Here is a 20,435-nt window from a genome sequence, read left to right as displayed (position 1 = left end):
GGAAAAGAGGAGACTAAGGGGGGATATGATAGAGATATATAAAATAATGAGTGATGCTGAGAAAGTGGATAAGGAAAAGTTATTTATTTATTCCCATAATACAAGAACTAGGGGTCACCAAATGAAATTAATAGGTAGCAGGTTTAAAACAAATAAAAGGAAGTTCTTCTTCACACAGCGCACAGTCAACTTGTGGAACTCCTTACCTGAGGAGGTTGTGAAGGCTAGGACTATAACAAATGTTTAAAAGGGAACTTGATAAATTCATGGTGGCTAAGTCCATAAATGGCTATTAGCCAGGAATGGTAAAAAATGGTGTCCCTAGCCTCTGTTCATCAGAGGATGGAGATGGATGGCAGGAGAGAGATCACTTGATCATTGCCTGTTAGCTTCACTCTCTCTGGGACACCTGGCATTGGCCACTGTCGGTAGACAGATACTGGGCTAGATGGACCTTTGGTCTGACCCAGTACGGCCGTTCTTATGTTCTTAAGAAGATACTGTAATAAAGACTGTGTGGGGATTGGGGCAGGGGAGAGATCTTATGCAAGAATTAAAGTGATATCCTCTTAAGGAAAGCAGCAAATTTATGTGTAGCCCAGCTAAGGGAATAAGCTAAGGATTGCAGATGTATTTTGGATCAGGGATGGTAAATCATGGATGCACAGGACTGATAAATACATGCTGAAGGGGCCAGTGCCAGTTAGTCATAAGAATAATAATATTTCATCATATAGAATGTCACAGTGACAGCAGGTAAAGAAATATGGAATCATATAAGACCAAGCAAATGCATTTTAGACCTTGGGCTTGATTCACCTTTGCCCTTCACCTTTTGTAGTCATTTACACCAGTTCAAAGCAGTGTAAAAGGTTTGCCACACAAAGTGCAGGGCAATGGTGAATTACCAGGAAGGGTATTGTAGAGTGGATGTGATTAGACTATTCTATTCTATGTAAAATTTTATATTGTGCTTATCAACTTTGTATCTGTCCCCAGAGAGACAGACTACTTAAACTGAATGAGGGAAACAATAAGGCACATCCTGTTACCACAGCCAGAAGTACTACTGACTAGAGTAGTACAAAGTATTTGTAATTAAATGCCTAAAATGTAAAGATTACATATTTCCAAAGAAACTTTTTCTTTGGCATGCAAATATTTGGAGCCAAATGGGCCCATTTTCAAGGAATAGTTTTTGAGCAAAATCAGGCCTTTTAAAAAGCAAAAATAGGTTCACATTTGCACAGAGTTGGCTTTTGCATCAAAAATCAAGCAAAAATTCATGTGCCAGTGCAACAATAACCAGTCAGTTTAAATAAAAAATAATTTGAAATTACATAATAGGATGAACAATTCTCTGTGAAATACTCAAAAACATCCTGCACCCAAAAACATAAAATCAAATAAAATGTGGATTTAGCACAAGTCTGCTATTTTCCGAACAGTGGAAAACTTGTTGATTCGCTCTCTCTTTACAGTCGAAGTGAGAAGACATTAAGTGCAGGGCCAAAGATAGCATTTGATACCAAAGAGGCAATCTTTGGATTTTATAATACAGAAGGTATCACTGGTTTTTTGCTAGCAGATATTAAAGTAAATGTGTACACAATACTTAGATTCCTGTAAAACATTGTTAATAGTCAGTTCCTTGATTGTAAGCTTTTCAGGGCAGGGACTATACCTTCTTTTGTGCTTGTACAGAGGTTTTATTTGGACAGTTTTTAGTAGGACAAATTGATAGAATGGATACAACACCAATTCCACTAGCTTGTGTAAATTCCACAATTATTACAAGGCCCTTTGACAATCCTGGGAATTATTTCACACATTTCAAAATATTAACTGGATGTGGAAGCCAACAAAATATATCCTGCTCTGCATTGATGTACACCTCGCCCCACCCTTCTGCCCTCTAAGGACGTAAGTTTAATCTTTGTATGCCAAATGAGTGCAATTGACACTTTTTACCACTTCCATTAATATTCTCACCAGTTCACATCGAATGAGCCTGATCTTTCTCTCACTCACACATGGGAACATCAGGAATCATTCCAATGGTATTATACCAGTGTCAATAAAAACAATTAGGGGAGAAATAAATTTACCAATAACGTATAGGTTTGTGGGAGTGAATTTGAATGTTACTCCCAGATGGGAGGTACCCATCCCTTTTAATGTAGCAGTGCATTTTTTATTTGATAAAATAATCTTAGTTTTAGTAGTCCATGAGGATTTACCAGCTAGGCTGATATTTTACTTGATTTCTAAGTTGTGATTCACATGTCACAGCTACAATCATCATCAAAAGTTCGAGGAAGATGTCTCCTCAAATACATACTATTCAAGGAAGAGGCTAATTATAAAAGGAACTGAAAGCAGAAATAAATGACAAATGCTAATCTGTTCTGTAAATGGTTTGCTAAAAACAGTGCAAGACCAATGATCTCATGGTATATTAACAGGAGATAACGTTCGCTTCTGGTTGCCATTGTTTCCTCTAGCAGCATAGCTACTGTAATGCAAAATGCCTCTCCATAGTGTACCAACTATGTCAGACAACAAACATCACCACTGGAGTTTAGAGAATAAAGATAATGCTATATACATTGCAATGCAAATGGCGATACATTTAATGCAAACAAAATCTTTTGGACAAGAACAAACAAAGGAAATTGCATGACAAAGCTCAGAAAAGCTATAAGGTTTTCTAAGATTTCTGGTGGCAGTTTTTTCACAGGAAAGATGGTTGGTATTTCAATTAGAGTTGAAAAAGGCACTAAAAACTACAGATAATTTTTTAACTATTTTCTTCAAAGATCTATGCTTTTAATTCCAGTAGTGATATGTGTTTGACACAGTCAGTACAATATAAAGAGCCATTTAGCATGATCAATACTGAACACATTAGCAAATACATGCATGTTTGTTTATTATTCTGATTTAGATGGCTTCCCTTACAGTTCGTTATACTGAATCATATTGCATTCTGTACTGGATTTTGACCATAATACATTGCACTTCAAGCACAGTTTGGAAGACTCAAGGCCAAGAGATGTGTTTTCCTATATATTTGATTGAAAACATTCAGAATCTATGCAAATAAATTATTCAAATCTTTCCTAAGAGTAGGAAAATACTCAACCAATGATAGCTGCATCATGTGAAAAAGTATTATAATATATTAGGAATGCAGTCACTCTAGATTAAGTGTTCAATTGAATTTGGAGACAATTTGAAAGGAGGGCAAGATCACACTATCAAGTCTCTCTGTGACCAGCATAAGGTTTTATGGAATAGTTTTCCACTGATTTTGGTCCAATATTAACTTAAGACCATGCCCAATCAGATCACAACAAATTAGTTTCAGACACAGAATGGTAATCAAGTTGAGGGCCTATCCTGAAAGTGGAACTAAGAACTTCCCAGCATTGATGTGCTTCTCAATCCTGCAGCTGTTTCTAAAAGCTTCCTCCCAAAGGCACATTTAGAACTAAATTAAATGCAACTTGGACTTAATTAACGTTATAAATGATAATGAATACAGTGTGGATTCATAAGAGACATTTACATTGTGTTGTAAAACTGATAAAAATTTAATAACTCTTTGTTAATAAGTTATGTCTCTTTAGACCCATAAAGCCTAAGGCATTCAACGCTCTAGTCTAGGGTCTAAGCTAGGTTCCTAATGCAGGTGGAACAAGGAGGCAGAAGACTGACTTGACATTTGCTCTAAGCCTGCTCTGGATCAAGCCTCCGCTTGTTCATAAGTACTTTATTTCATATAGTAAAGGTCAGAATTCGGGCTCAAGGCAGGGCTATGACAGAAATGCTCAAGTGGAAACCGAGCTGGCCCTGGCATCTGTCACTTGAGATAGCTCAGAAGCAGGAGAGATGGAGAGCTAACTGGCTAGCATCTGTCCTACACCAAGGAGGTAACAGGAAGAATCTGCTGCCTGGTGGTAAGAAACTGTCAGGGTGAGTTTCATGACAACCAGCCACACTCAGGAAATGAAAATGCAAACATAATTTCCATGTCACCTTGCATAAAGTCCTCTGCTAAACTCACTCCACAGGATGCAGACAGCATCTTTCCTAGCTTGTCCCCATCAAGGCAAGCCCCTCACTAGTCACTTCCCTGTGACCCTGGTAAAAAACACTACCCACTGGAAAGGCCTAAAGGAATTAAAAAAGATTTCTTGGTCTCTTTTCCCCGCTCTCAACTCTTCAAAAAAGATTTGCTGCTAAACTTAGCAGTGCCTGAGTCCTGTGTTGAAGCTACTGTATGTATTTCTTTGCTGCACAGACATCATGAGTCAGGCAGAGCACCCTCACACCAGCCCACTGGTAAACACTGCGCCACAAAACTCATTTGAAAAGGCATCTGTTTCATTATTCATATATTCTGGTCATGTAGAACAACTAGTCAGGTTGTCTTGCTTTTACTATTCTACTGGTTGACAAGGAACAGCTGGGTTGTTGTTTTTTTCTGTGCCTGCATTTCTACGAATCACTATTAATCTATATCCTCATATTATCCTCAAATTAATGGAAAGCCAAATCATTTAGCATTGCTCAGGTTTAAATTAAAATATGCACCTATAAAAAGGATTCATTTTACATCTTTATGAGACTCCAACACTGATTGTGTACTGGAAGTCAGATATTTGATAAACATGGTTTCAGCTTACTTTTTTGTATTGTAATTAGTCTAAAATAACAAGTAATATTTAAACTATTGGTTAATATCCTTTATGCACAGATGGATGAGAGCAAGGTGTGGTGAAAGAGCCAAACTCTATGTTGCTAAACTTTAGAGACAGCGAGCACACTATATGATTTTAAACTTCTAATTCTCTTTTTTATCTGAACATAAGCACCGTGTGCGCATGCGCAGACACACACACTGCACATAGTGTGCAAGCAACAAAGATCACACTGGTACAAGGTTTAGTTCATACAGTATGTATCCAGGATTTGTCCAGTGATGGAAAAACACGGCTAGACTGAGGGACCAGTGATAATTTTAAGGTCAGCTAACCCATGAACTAGAAATGAATGCTCTAGGCCACACAAATGCCGAGCCTCTTGTACATGTGCATCAACAGACTCGCTCACATGTACTCTTTCACATCCCTCTTTCAAACATGCACCCATATGGACAGCAACTATTTGCTCATAAAAGAGGGACGAAAACTTCAGAGTAGCAGTGTTTTCTGCCTTTTGCATTCACTCTCTCTTATAAACAAATCCACACAATATAGAGTATACGGGGCTGGAATTATTTTCCCTTCTGTTTACTGATACTAAATAATTCTTTACAACCACTGCTTTTGTCTTAAAGCATTCACATTGCTCTGCCAAAACATTCATAACCTTGAGAAAGCAGGCCTTACACAATCACTTCATTCTGAACACCATCCTGCTTTTACTTCCTACTTTAATTCTGGTATGACTTTTGTATTGAATATCTCGAATCTCCAACATTTCAGACTATGTTGATTCAAGATTTTAGCTCCAGCTTTTGTTTTCAGTAGCCTCTAAAATCTTGTGAATGAAGAGGGGCAGAAGATGGCAGACTGACTGTATGATTCTAAAGTCAAAAGCCTCATTATCATCACAGAGTTAGATACAATTTCAGGACCAGTATACCATTCCAAGCACTGGATCAGTGACCAGAAAGAAAATATTTCAATGTCTGCATGTACCTCTAGCTTTATATATTAGGAAGTTAGTGAGGGAGGAAATATACTGAGGTAGTGGTGGAAGGATTGCTCAAAAGCAGTAAATGCAAATGTCTAGCATGTGATAGAGGTGCAGACAACAAGGCTGAGAACTGGTTCAGAAAAATCATTGTTCCAACATTCAGCTCTGGAATGATGGTTAAAACTCTATCAGTCGGGGCAGCTTCAGGCAGTACTGCATGACAGCCTACAAAAATATACAAATGGAGCTGGGGGGAAATCATCCCATCCCCCAAGAAAACCCTTAAGCATAAAACCAACTAGTAATTATGGGAGTCTTATTTGTCTAAAATATACATCTCATGGAAACTGGTTTTGTAGTTTGCAAGAACTCCAGGGGCCTGGGACTACTATCAAGAATGCCCTGCCTCCGGCACCTACAAACTCAGGTGCCACAGTCAGGAGCATAGTATAAGAACCTATATAGAACAGAACAGCACTGGGACCTACATAGGTATTTTCCCTTTGTGTTATTTCTTTCCATTGTCTTGTTTTGTATACTTAGGACTGGTCTACACTACGGGGGAAAATTGATCTTAGATACGCAACTTCAGTTACGTGAATAACATAGCTGAAGTCGAAGTATCTAAGATCGAATTACTCACCGTCCTCACGGCGCGGGATCAATGTCCGCGGCTCCCCCTGTTGATTCTGGAACTCCGTTCGGGTTAGTGGAGTTATGGAATCGATATAAGCGTGTTCAGGGATCGATATATCGTGTCTAGATGAGGCGTGATATATCGATCCCCGAGCAATCGATTGCTACCGCTGATACAGCGGGTAGTGAAGACGTACCCTTAAAAGGGCATTTAGGTGACATCAGCTTTGTTGACAGTAGCTTAGTCTGCACATAGAGCTAATGAAAATAAATTGGTTTAGTTTATTATCCAGTAGCACTAAAGATTACATTTAAGATGCTGTGCTGTATGGTGCCTTGATTTTTATTGCGGTGGACTTTTCACCATAACTATGTTATTTAAAATTGATTATTTCCTTGGTAAAGCTGAATGCTTATTATAACATACATAAGTATGTTTTAAAATTATTTCTAGGATTTTTGAAGAAGATGAATACAATCCTGCAGATTTATCTAGGGGAAACATCACACAAATTTTGGCCCTCAGTTACACAAGAATAGATCCAGAGTAACTATCAATTTCAATAGTAACTGAAGGAAAAATTTGTCCCACTGGAGGAAGGAATAATTTTTTTTGGAAATAGCTTTATGTAAGTCAATTTCCTCCCCACACAGTGATTCACTGGGTTACTTCATAAATGTTGGATATTTGTGACAAACACTGCATGATTTGTCTTCTTTCTGGGTTTGAATTAATAAGCTTTTATTGTGTCACTATGCCCTCATTTTAATTGTCCTTTTATATTAGTCTCATTAAAGGAATGTCAGGATAGAACAGGCTAACACTAACATTCTCCAACACAGAGAGGTTGGGCCATTTCATAAAACTGAGTTAGAAAAACATACCCATCTTATCATAATTACTTGCTTAACACCTAACAAGCGTATCCTGCGGGATCTAAATCAAATCCATCTTTCCTCCCTCAACAGATCCCATCATTCCCGTCCTCCCCAACACACTGATGGCATACAGCCTGCTTTTTTGTGCAATACAGAGAGGAGACAGCATGAGGAGAGAGAGGGTCACTTGGCCATGTGGAGGGGAAAGGTGTCTTTGGGGGTAACAATAATAATAATACTAGTATCCCCAACAGCACATGCACCTCTATTCCTTCTGTGGCTGTAGTGAAGCTCACACAGCTGGGGAAGAAGTCTGGAGAATAGCATCGTATCCGGCATATTCCCCTTCAGAGCAGTGTAAGTTACATGAAATCTGGATCATAAGTTATGGCTGCCTTGAGCAGCACTAACTCCTCAGACCATAGCTTATCCATGATACAGAGGGGGTATACATTAGTGTTTAGCAAGGAATCCATTGCCATTATGGAATGAAATAACCATGCTACTTCTGAGGCACACTCCATGTCACAGCAAGCACAAGCCAGCATGGCTCCCAGCCCTCCACAAGAGCAGGTATTTCTGTCCTTAGGCTGTTTCATGGGTGAAATGGCATCAGATTAGGAACTATGGATTTTAGGCATCAAGTCCTGCCTTTTAACATGGAAAGCAGAGGATCTGGACCTCAGACAGCAGCCGCTCCCACGCAATGATATGTGCACTCATTTAGAACTCACTGAATCATTAACATTCCAAATAAGAGGAACAAAAAACTACACCTCCTTCTTACTGCCCAGAGCTTTTAATCTAACCAGTCAGGTAGGAACCTAGGGTTTCAAAGTTTAATCAGTTTGGTAAACCTAGGCAAAGATGTGTATCTTCTAACTATAACCCACTGGTCAATACATGTTACGTGTTCCTCTTTAGGCCTGATCCACAGAAGATGTCAATCTGTTACAACCCCAGTTATAGAGCCTGCCTCTTTAGTTCAAGCTGCCGAGACCCATGCTTTTCTCTGTCGGTCCCCAATCCAGGATGGTGGCCAAAGATTGCTGTGATTACACAAATATTTCTAAACATAGCCAGGTGCATGTTGAAGTGTATTTCCCGAGGAATGGAATTACATGGGTATCAAACCACTTCCATGAATACCCTTCCTTGAGCACCTGCAAGCCTAGATACCACGGAGATGGGCATGGTAAAATAACCTACATAGATTAGCGCAAAGCAGTAGACCTTTACTGTTGGACCATCAATTTCTGAGGAATATCAGTCATAATGTGATTTGGAGGTAGTGAAATGGTCCTTAAGTTAACCTGTTCCTCTTCCATTTAGGACTTTGTACATAGTAACTAATTCCGTGAACATCACCCAATAGTCTGTGGTGCAGTCTGTTAAGCACAGGTCTCTTGTGGTCTTGTTCCATCAAGAAAGTGGTTTCTTCCTTCTGAATTAGCCCAGGTTTCCACATGCCACTCTTCACCTCAGTGTTGCTGCACCTCCAAAGCAAGATCTGGAAGCAACACTGAATTGCTGTGTATTGTGTCTACCTACAAAATGCAGCTAAAACACAAAAAACAAACAAAAAACTGCTGCTCACCTTATATCTCCCTACATTTACAAAAAAAACACCTTTCCTTTTAGATGGTTGCCACCAATGCCAAAAGAGATTTTAGTGTATTTATAGCTAATCAAAATGTGATTTTCATAAACTGAAAGTTCAGTAAAATTCAGTCTAGTAAATAAACAAAGAAATAATCTCTTTCACTTACAGTGCAATATATACTGTAAACTCCACTTCCTCTACAGGGGCATACAATTAGCACATAAAACTCTATGTAGATCAATGAATATGTAACCTGATACAGCCATAAGCTTCTACTTAGCACCAGATTCCTATAAACATGGTTAATTCTCATAACCATTATTCACTGTTTGAAGACATGACAGACAATGGTCTCTGATTTTATTTATCTTGAAAATGGAAAGCCTGCTTTTAAAAATAAAATATAAATAAAATAAAATAAAAATGAAAAACACATTAAGCAATCTTAGAAGCACACCAGCTCAACAGGGGAACCATGACCAAAGCAAGCCCTGTAATAGTATAATGACCTTTAATGAGTGTCTTGGGAAACAATACAGTTCTAGCATAAAAGACAAAGGGCAAAACTCATCATGGCTTCACTGACACTAATTCAAAATGATTTTCTGAACAACTAAAGAATGTAAGAGAGGTAATCTGATCTACCAATCTGACCTCACTTTGATTCCAGGGCCCTGCTGCTGCCATTTCTAATTGTCAAACACTCTAAATTTCACATCTGCTCATATTTAATGAAAAGCTGACTCTCACCACCATTCTTTGAGTTAACTAGCTCTGTCAAGATGGGCATCATCTGACCCCTCTGCACAGCAAAGAAAACATGGTGATTTCTATTGAAGCCCTGCCAGTGGAATTTTGTGTGTGTGTATGTATATATACAAAAGAAAGGCCTATGCTGGTTTGTTAAGGGCTTGAATTGATATTGATTTTTCTTACTTATTATTAATGGTCAAAGGTGAGTGGTCTCACACGGGGAAGAATGAGATCTCTTGATTTGACGGAGTGACGACAGGGGGGAAAAGACCGATGAAACAGAGGATTCTAAAAATCCCTAAAGCTGTCAATATCCTTTAGATTTCAGAATGCAATGTGGGTCTAACATGTTTCCAAAAGTGGTGCTGTTGAGGGCAATGATATCATACACAGGATGTTTTTGGTTGAATAGGCAATGAAATCAAAACCAGGGTTTTTCCCCTCTACAGCCTTAAGTGAACTGGAAAGCTACACTAACTCTTCAAATTAGAGTTTCTCTTTGCTTGCCAGATGATACTAATGGTAGAAATGTCACCCATTTGTAGGGGACGTATTCATTTAGTGCTGTCTGTTTGCTGTTAACAGCAGTGCCAGGACTCAACCACATAATCTCTTTGCATGAGGCTGCATTAATGTAAAAAATATTGTGTGCTGTGTTGCAGAGACTAAAAGATTATGTAAGTAAATGCGTCTGCAGTAACTCTCAGTACTGGAAGATTCTCATTCACTGTTCTAAGCACAGGGAAGTTAGTTTTACTGTACACAGTAGTGACACAGGGCTCAGTAAAGAGTGCAACCTCTTAGTATACAGCAAAGGAATTACTAGTGGAAATTGTCATCCATTGAAGATGATGCATTAGAGATGACTAACTGGAAAAAGTAAAGTTTTTTACCCATGAAAGCTTATGCCCAAATAAACCTGTAAGCCTTTAAGGTGCCACTGGACTCCTTGTTGTTTCTGTGGATACAGACTAACACAGCTACCTTGATACTTAGAAAAAGAAAGACACAACAGCTATGCTTCATACTCCTTACGGCAGTATGTAGAGTACATACAGGTCAAATTCCCCCAGTATGTGTATAAATAGCAGTGTAGATGGTGAGACACTGCTTGGGCGAGTTGAGTAAAGACATGCCTAAAGCCTTAGGGTACACACCCTACATAGCTCTCTACATGCCCAAGCAGCACCTCCCCCATCTATACTGCTTTTGAACAGTGTAGTGTCCTGCTGCCTCCCTACTGCTCAAGTCTTTCCCCATTGCAGGGAAAGACTCTAGCAGTGGGGAAAGGCTCCGGCAGGGAGGAGGGCGGCGATGGGAAAGGGGGAAAACAGCCACCAAGGGCTCCAGTGGTACCCCACTGCCAGAGCCTTTCCCTGCCACAGGGAGCTGCTGGAGCCTTTCTCTGCTGCATCTCCCATGCCAGGGCCTTTCACTGACATGTGTAGCTACACACTGCAATGTGGACACAGCCTCTGTTTCACTGTGGCATGTAGCCCACATATGGCTGACAGTGATGTGCAGTATAGATGTATCCTCAGAGTGCTTATACCTACACACTGGTACAAAGAGAGGGTTTGCATCACCAAGAAACCCCACTAGATAAAACTTCAAATGACAAGGCTTTTATGATTATGTGCCAAGAATCTGCCTTTCTGGATCAATGGATCATAGACCAAAATAGCCGGAGCCAAGGCATTCAGCAGGTGTGACTAAACACTGTATTTATGTTGTATCAAAAAGCTACTGGAAGCAACATCCACTAATCCCATTGTACTCAGCACTTGGTGGAGTTCCTTTGTGCCATGCCATACATATCAGGTGATTGCTCTTCCTGATTAAAACTATATCTTTCCTACCAGATCACTCTGATTTTGCCCATCCATTTGGATAGGGAGAAAGAAAACAATCCCTGCCTGAGACATAGTTTTGCCTGTTACGGATGTTTGAACAGGGTGGCAGTTATTGTCATTAATAATTTTCCTTGACTGCTGACAAATCACTGAAGGAAAAGGTGTGCTCAGGATCCCAATAATGTAGTTAATAATCACTTGCATTGCTCCCCCCTCTTTGCTCTATGTCTTCAGAAGAGCATTTGTGGTTTGTTCATGATAGGTGCTAATCACTGTCACCTGCTACAGGTGCATTTTTAAAGACTGACATGCTCCTCCTCTATTCAGGGGTACTTTGCCATGGACTACATGACAGGAGCTTGTGTCAGGGTAGACTTATTAAAGAGCAGCTTGTGATGAAATAGCTCTACACTGGGTACATCCATCTCTACTAAGCCTTCTGGGATGTCCATCTTGAATGAGGACTTCCTTCCTTACAGCAAATGAAGGGTTATAAAAGGCAAGGCTGATGGGAAAAAAAAACAAAAACCACCCCAACTTCAGCTACAAATTGTATTCTGTTTTGGAGACTTCCACTGCCTACTGTATGCCATTCAACCACACTGCTATCACAACTGCCCACTGAATTTATAGATTTTTTTTAAACCAGTTTGTAGTCACAGATTTAGACAGACTCCCTGCCCCCAACCATTAATAAGGCATTTACTTTACTGTGTAATTAATGACAATTTATACTGTATGCATGAAATATAAACAAAAACATCACCAAGCTGCACTATTAAGGTCCCACATGCTGCCGCAAAGACGCACTATTTAAGAAGCACATTAAGCAAATTAATGAATAAATTAAATGTTGGTATTAAAAAACCCCAGACCACATCATACATAAATATAGAGCTATATTAAAACTAATTCTGAAAAAAAGCATCAGCCCAGTAAAACTCACAGAACTACAATGTACGACACAAGACAGGGATGATACCACAGAAACCACAGACATGAAACAGCATGTGTTGGTGTTAAAACTTACAGGCACGTAAACTGGTGGAGCAATCATTAACAGAGACAGAAGAAAGTGGGAAGGCTCTCTCAAGGGTGTCCATGTTACTATGTACACTGCCTGACATGCAAGAGCAGTCACGCTCAGAGCGTCCGCAATCAAAACAACATGCCAGTTTCATTCTCTTGTAGATGGACATCTTGGCTATAACCATATGTTGGATGGGAGGAGAGGAAGAGCAGCAGGTTAATGGCAAGGTTATATATATATAACAAGGCAGCTGGAAGGTAACTTAAGGGATTTAATACAGGCCTTAGTTTATGTTTAACAGTCTTGACCCAGGGAAAAAATGCAATGTGATTATTGATAACAGTTTGGCTGCACATCAAAAGTAGGGAAAAGATAAATGACTCTTTATATTCTCCCTAAGTCTTATAGGGTGACCACAGACATAGGGAAGAATTGCTAATTACAATCAGATTTTTGGATTAAAAAAGAACAAAAGTAAAAACAGAAAATCCTAAGAACATTTTTTTCCCCCCTGGCACAATTAACACTGCTGGGCCAAAAAGAGAGAGAAAAATTTAAAGATGTTGATCAATCATATAATTTGGACCTACATTGCTTGTGGCAAACATCAAAGTTATTTTTAAAAAAACAGACAGAGAGCCTCTCAAAAGTGCTAATAATTTCTCAGTATAAAACAGTGCCTGAGAAGTTTCTTCATTGCATTAAATCACATGTTATTGGAGAGTTACAAGACGTCTTCACAAAACTTCCTGAAAGATTTAGTGACTTTACATTATGCCTTCAGGAACTGAAATTGACTCTCGACAGAATACCAAAATTTGTTCACATGAGAGATTCAGCTAATAATGGCAAATATGCTTGACATTGAAGTCAATTCACAAATAAGGCATCATCAAAAGCACACAGAACATTGGTCCATTGGAACATGCTGAACCAATCATCGGCATATTTTCTGCTCCAAGTGGAACTGTGATTGAACATCACAACTGTCTTCAGATGTCAATCCAGAAAGCAAATAAATAAATGCTTACTTAGAAACCAATTCAAAAAGATGTGCTAGCATCAGCAAAATCCATTTGTATCTTTTAAGCAATGAACCCAAAAGAGTGATACTATTTCCAATGTGTATTTGCTATAAATGTAACACATTTAATTTAAAAATAACTCTAAAGTATCATTGCCCAATTTTATCTTATTCACAATTTTAATCTGAAGATGAAAATAAATGCCACTTGAAAATAGTTTCAGATGTTGCACTGAACCTTCATTGTTGGTAATGCCTTAGCATGAACTGGCTTAGTTATACTGCCACTTAAACAGAACATTGAGAGTCAAAAGCAAAACCTTCAAATATAAAAGTAGCCAAAAAGGTAAAGTTTCTGTGGCTTGCAGCTTCCATTAGGAAGTCTTTTTTATGTGACAATGGTGGTGTTATTTAAATTATTTCCCCTCAGTTTTGCCATTTTTGAATGCTACAGTCACCAGGAAAGAGGGATTTATCTCTCTCAAATGGGTCAAGTCCTGTTCTAAGACCTTTGTGACTTGCCATACAGTACATTTGTCAAGCAAGGGTAACGTTATGATTGTGGAAAACAGGCACTGAGGGAGATGAATGAGTGAGATCTCTTCAGCAGTGACTCCATTCCTCTAAAATGTTAATTGCATTTCTAGTGGTATGTTCTTTTAGCATCTTAGTCAAGTTATCTTGCAGCTGTTCAGAAAGTCATCATGCAGCATCAGGCCCGTTCAGTGCATGGTACATCATTCCCCAGAGCTTGGCTTTTAGTACAAAGGGTTCCACTGTAGCTTTTGATGCATACAAATTTAGACAACACAGAAAATTCAAAACAGCATTTGGTTCATCCATGTTTCCCTCTCCTAATTCTCCCCAGCATGTACTTTTAAAACTAAAAGTTGGGGACAAAGTAGGTGAGACATTTGCTCATAAACTGATTAGATGTTTCCATTACACTTCTTTTTATTTTATTATTTTATTTTTCACTCTAACAACATGTGGAGTTTCACAGAGAAAAGATAAAGGGTACTTGCCAGAAACTAATACTAGGTGAGGGAAAAAGAAAGACTCGTTTTGAGTTTAAAATACAGCTGTTTTGAAGGTTTTTTTTTCTAATCAAATGCTGTAGCGAAACAGTATCTGAAAATTCTGTAGTACTATGTTGTTGGTTAGTAACAGTCCCTGGTTTTCAGCTACTTATAGCCATATTTTGTCAACAGAAAATAATAAACTATGACACATTTATTAAAATAAAAAAAATCATTGTTAAGGGCAGGGAAGGATGGGAAGGAAAACTTTTGGAACCATTTTAATCAGACTTAAACCAATGATGTGGACAAATTAAATCCTTCTATTCAATAAGGGAAAGTTTGTCAGGTACATCTTAAAACCCACACCTTTCAGGGACTGTTTTTAACTATTATTATTGGTTGTTCTGGAGACCATGCATCATTTTTTTGATATTTCACATTGTTAACATGCAAGAAACAGGCTTTAACCTGGCAATAAATGTAACAAAAAAGACTTGCTATAAGAGTTTAAACCAGTATATAAGCAATCACATATTAAAGCAATACATTTTGTAAAGAAAACATGCTGTAACTCTTCATTCCTGTTACACAGTCATTTTACATTCATACCAAATACAATATTGAAATAAATTTAAATTATAACATGGAATATTAGTAGGGATGATTAGTGAGAAGATCAAAGACAAGACAGAAATGATTACAGATGGTTCAGCCACACACATACTGTTTCCTGTTAAACCTCCATAAATATTAATAAAAAATGGTAATCAGCAGGGGATAAGGGGCTCTTTTTGTACAGCCTTTTGGATGGATGCTAAATTCATATGATACCTGTAGCAGCTGCATAAAAATCCAATCATTCTCTACCATACCCTTGTAGAAATGATCAGGATGCAGAATGGAACTGTTATTTGCAGTTCTGGTGAAAATAAAAACAGAACATAGAACAACTTAATTTCCTATTTTAGGTTCTTGAAAAACAAATGGATAGAAGGGAATGGCAGCTCCCTCTTCTTGGCATACCCTCCCACCCCCAAAACAAAGCAAAACCAAACCCAGAGGGTGTTCCTATGTATCTGAATTCAAGCCAGTGAAATTCGGTTTCTTCTAATTAATCAAAATGTAGCTATTCCACTGACACAAACTATTTGATAAGAGCAGGAAACTAAGGCAAGATTTTTAAGCTATTTGGAAAAAAACGTTTCCAAAACTATCAACATTTTAGACTTAAAATCTCAGGTTTCATTTATTTTATAATTTTAAAATTGGCACAAATGTTTTTGTTGCAGTTTTTGAAACAGATCGACATGCTTCTTTTTTACTTTAGAGGAAAAAGCTGAGTGTCTAGCACTCTGGCAACACCTCATTTGCTGATCACAAAGTCTCCCAAGCCCTGTCAAAACGTCTAGAAGAAAGTACCTAGGATTATCTGAGTGAGGTGTCATTTAAAATTCACAAAGAGTAATGGGGAATATTTCCAGCCACAAAAGAAAGCAAGGGAAATTGCCAATTGTTCTTTAAATAAGTTGTCAAATAACAGTTCCTTGTCTAGAGCAAGCAGGACAAAGCACCCCTTCTTCACTGCTGATTGCTTTTTTTGTTTGTATGTTTTATGTTACCATAACGTCTTCCTGATCTCATTGCTCCACCCATCACTAACAGTAGCTTTACTCATGGACCTCAATGGTAACAAAAAGTAGATCTATGAGGACATCTAGTGGATCTCTATCAAACAGCAGCTGGTTAAGTAGAATGTGGACTGGAAGTCACTTGATTGGGCAGTGAGTAAAAAAGCACCCAACTACCATTAAGAATTGAAATGGATATGATGTCATTTCAATTCATCAAGTTCTCATGATCCACAGCAAGTAAAATGACAACAAAGGGGAAGTTTACAAATAAATTATGGTATAAAGCAACTAGCAGCATTAAAGGAAGACCATATTTATTTGATTGCCTTTTGGCGACGTTGGTTAACCTCATCAGTCTAAAAAATTGAAAGGGCTTCCCACAGCACAATTTCAGTTTTCTTAAAAATACAGCAGCATGTCAAACTGGTGACAATTGATTTTCTCTTTACACAACAGGCAAAGCTAGCTCTCTGTCGTTTCACTGTGTTCCAGGGCAATTTCAAGACCACCAAATGCAGCCTGCAAGCTATTTTGCAAGTTTTGCAAATTTCTGACTTTAAGTGATGTCAGTCATAGGCAATTTGTTAGCTGTTTCCTGAAAATCACAGGGTGTTCTTGTTCTTCAGCCAAAACCGCAGGAGCAGCAGGTGAAGTGAGTGGACAATCTGCACATTCTACTGTATTTCAGTAACTTTAGAAAAGACTTGCATGTTTTGAATTAATGATGTTTTTACAGACCAATTCATTTTTATTTTCAGACATCTTCATGACCCTTCCTTCATTATATTTCAGGGGACACTCAGCCAAATGTGTTCTTAATACTTCCTCCATTCATTTCTAAGGGGGCTGAAACTACTAGAAGAACTAAGGCAAAGTTGCGTATTTATTTAAAAAAAATAATCTTGTTTGAATCTTCTCTTTCAGCTCGAGGTGAATTATACTCAGAAAAGTGGCTATGTAAAAATGGATTCTTCAATATCTCTGTGGCTTTGGTCTTCCAAGCCGGACTCAGCCTAGCCCTCTTTTTCTTGGAACAATTTTGTGTCTGTGAATAATTATGCCCTGTATGAATTGTGGGCAGTAATATTAGTAGTTAGATGGCAATCAAACTAATTTGCAATTGCAAAAATGAAGGATCATATTGTACCTTTTGCATCATTATCTATATAGTCATCTAAGTTCTGACTGCAGAATCTGTATTAGTGGTGATGATGTACACTACAGAAAGAACACAGATTGAATCCTAGATCCTATATGGCTCGTGCAGAGTGCAAAGAAAGAAAAATAGTCTTATCTTGTAAAATAAGGACAAATTTGATACGGAAATAACTAAGAAATAATAAACAAATCCCCCATTTTGTCATTTTTACAGTCTCACTCTTCTGATTATAATCTCACTTTTAAACCTATTTATTTTTGTCTTAATAGTCCTGATACTGCTAATTGATCTCTACTGGACCAAAGATTTTTATAGTAGGAACTGTATATTTGCTTTCAAATCCTGATTTACTGAGGACAGGAACTGAAATTAAAAACAAAACAGAGACTGGGGAACCAGGCAGGCCTATCAGATCACTGCCTTCAGCTGACATCAGAGCAAGACTCTGAGGATGCTGGGTTAGGTCCCAGAGTTACTAATGTCAGCAATAAAATCCTCATGCAGAGTACTAAATTTCTGGGTCTTAATCCTTAAAGCAGTATGCATGTAAAAATCACTTATAAATCTATGTCCAAGAACAAGGTGGAAGGTTTTATCTGTCTAAACTGTAAATAGTTAATATGTAAATGGTCAATTCTGCCATCACCAATGGTCTCAAATAGACAGGTTGGCGAACTTGGCTCCTGAGCTAGTTAGTGCTTTCAACTGTGTTGTTCAGCACCTTACGTGGAGTGGTACATTCCCATTCCCTCAATGTACCTCCCAACAATAAATGGCATTGCAGCATTTGGATATGCTGATTGCCTAACACTGTGATATTGTTCCCAGAAATACTGCCTTTCCTGGATTCTTTAGCTCCTTGTGTTCCTATGTGACTGTGTAGCACCTAGCACAAGAAGGGCAGAAGCTTTTGCTACCTTAAAACAAATTAACAAGAGTAACATTTGGGGGAATGGTAACATAAAAAAAGGAATGGAGTAGCCACAGTTAAAATGAGTGGTTAGTGGGCTCCCCGTGGTACCTCTGTGGCACATTATACCCTTGAGCTATCTGATCCTGGTCCCTGAAACTGCTGGGGAACAGTTTAGTCATACTGAAAAGCTCTGAATAATCTTGTAAGTATGGTAGCAATACCCCACCCCTCCCCAATGTATTTTCTTTGGAGTGCCTGTACATCGAATCAGTGCAAATGTAAACTGTTCTCCACCTCCCAAATGCTGTATTTATTTTAACTACCAGGACCATGTGTGCACTAAGAAATGGTCGATGACTGAGGGTCTCCATAGATACTGTAGAATTAACAATGCTGTGGCTCAGATTCAGACGGAGTGGTCTATAAAGTTCATATTGGGTCTGTAATAAGTTTCAAAGTTATGCTACTGAAAGCATAATTGGGCCATACACATGTATCATTAATTTTACAGCAATGGAAATTTCATAGACTGGGGGAAAATAATTACCACTGTAGAGTCACTTGTCTCCAGTTAAGGATAGGTTTAGGTTTATGCATCAGAAGTTGATCACACAATTAATTCATTGCCTGGCTTTTTTTTCTTTTTTTTTTTTTTGGTGCTGGGGTGGAGGGAAGGGACACTGGGGAATTGCTGTATGCCCTTTCTGTCATGAAATGAAGCTGAGCAGCAGAGGATACAAGCCCAAAACCTTGAATACAAGCTCAACAATGAATTCCACTTAACAAGGCAAACAGTGCTATAGTGGTAATTACTCCAGCCTAACTGGCATCGCTAAAAAGTAATGAGAAGTCCAAAGTCATTTAAAGGAAATGCCATGGTCAAGGCTTCAGAAATAAGACTGGGCAGAAAATGGGGAGGAAAGAGGGAGGTGGAGGAAACTGCTGTATTTTCTTCAACGTCGCCTTGATCCGTGTGAGTGTAAAGGATGAGAAAGGTGGGGGTATGACGTCACTGCTACATGCAACATAAATATTAAAGAAAAGAACCAAACTACTAAACAAAACAACAAAAAAAACTCTCTGCTAGAGAAAGACAGGTTGGACCGTACTCTGGGCTACAGGGAACCCGTTTTTACTCACAATAGATCACTATCAGTGTGCAGTTAAAATATAGTAGGGATCGAGTTCCAAGGCAGCAAGAGGAAAAATAAATCAAAAATTTGTCAATTTTCACAGGTTACAACACATTCCTTTAAAAACATCAAAGTACACACGATCTGTCCTTCCGGGGTTCAACCCCCACCCTTTGCAGCAAAGAAGTGGCTGGAAAAAATGTATAGAGAATTAGACAAGAGTTGTAATACAGAATGAAAGAAACAAAGTGTGAATCATCCAGGTTAGAGATTTCATCCCAGCGTGGCTGCATTTAATATATACGTATATACATTTGGCCCTTTGCTGAAAAAACACAATGAAATTAAATAAGAAAGAAATTGAAAACATAAGCTAAATATACCACAAAATTATCAATGGTTTGTGAACAGAATTTCTATATTTCTCTCTGGACAATGTATGTGAACATTTACAGATTATTCAGGCAGTAAGGAGAGGAGGGAGAAGGATGGATGGCTGAAAACTGTGAAAGGAAGGCATAGTTACTTTAATTATCCCCAGCCTCTTGGAGATGCATAGTTCTTACTTGAATTATTAATACTAGGCCTAACAGGTTTGGACAAATGGCTATGTAGGTCAGGCTCACTTATAAACCCTGACAATACCACAGTTAATATTCAGACAATATCTAAAGGGACATGAAACCTCAGATGCATTATTAAAGAACATGCCTTTCAACTGTCCTAGGAAGCTGCATGTAATTAATGCCATAATAATTACGATTTCCATGTAAAGAAGACATTCTTTCACATTTCATTCACCTGTACACGCTGATAGTTTTATCTTCATCCCTTCATTTCATTTTGTATGTCATCTGCAATCCACTGTCTCTAATTTTGATTACGTTGCTCATTAATTAAAAAAAAATACATCTGACCTGTTCACAATCTCATTGTAAATTAAGTTGACGGTCAAGCCCCACAATTTAGATGGAAATATTTTGTTGTAATTTCTGCTTTGTTTTAGCTAGATTGTGTTTTTAAGACAAACAATTTGGGCACTATATATGTGGAGATGATGGCTAAGATATTCGAAAATGACTAGTGATTTTGA

General features: G+C 38.3%; 1 protein-coding gene across 9 annotated transcripts in view; it reads right to left on the bottom strand.

Moving 5' to 3' along the window:
- The window catches only part of KCNMA1 (potassium calcium-activated channel subfamily M alpha 1), a 410,790-nt gene that overhangs the window by 114,603 nt on the left and 275,752 nt on the right, over positions 1–20,435 (bottom strand). For 6 of the 9 annotated variants that reach the window (XM_030568831.1, XM_030568832.1, XM_030568833.1 and 3 more), the window contains 2 exons: positions 19,350–19,358; positions 12,461–12,634 (listed from right to left, as the gene is read on the bottom strand). The exons of 2 other annotated variants lie outside the window; for them this stretch is intronic. In XM_030568831.1, the coding sequence (XP_030424691.1) occupies positions 12,461–12,634; positions 19,350–19,358 (183 nt within the window). The remainder of the gene's footprint in view (positions 1–12,460; positions 12,635–19,349; positions 19,359–20,435) is intronic. One more of the 9 variants, XM_030568835.1, reaches the window with a different exon arrangement.

The sequence above is a fragment of the Gopherus evgoodei genome, chromosome 7, assembly GCF_007399415.2.
Source record: "Gopherus evgoodei ecotype Sinaloan lineage chromosome 7, rGopEvg1_v1.p, whole genome shotgun sequence".
NCBI lineage: Eukaryota > Metazoa > Chordata > Testudines > Testudinidae > Gopherus > Gopherus evgoodei.
The sequence above is the reverse complement of the archived record's forward strand: the minus strand, read 5'-3'. Positions and strand labels throughout refer to the sequence as shown.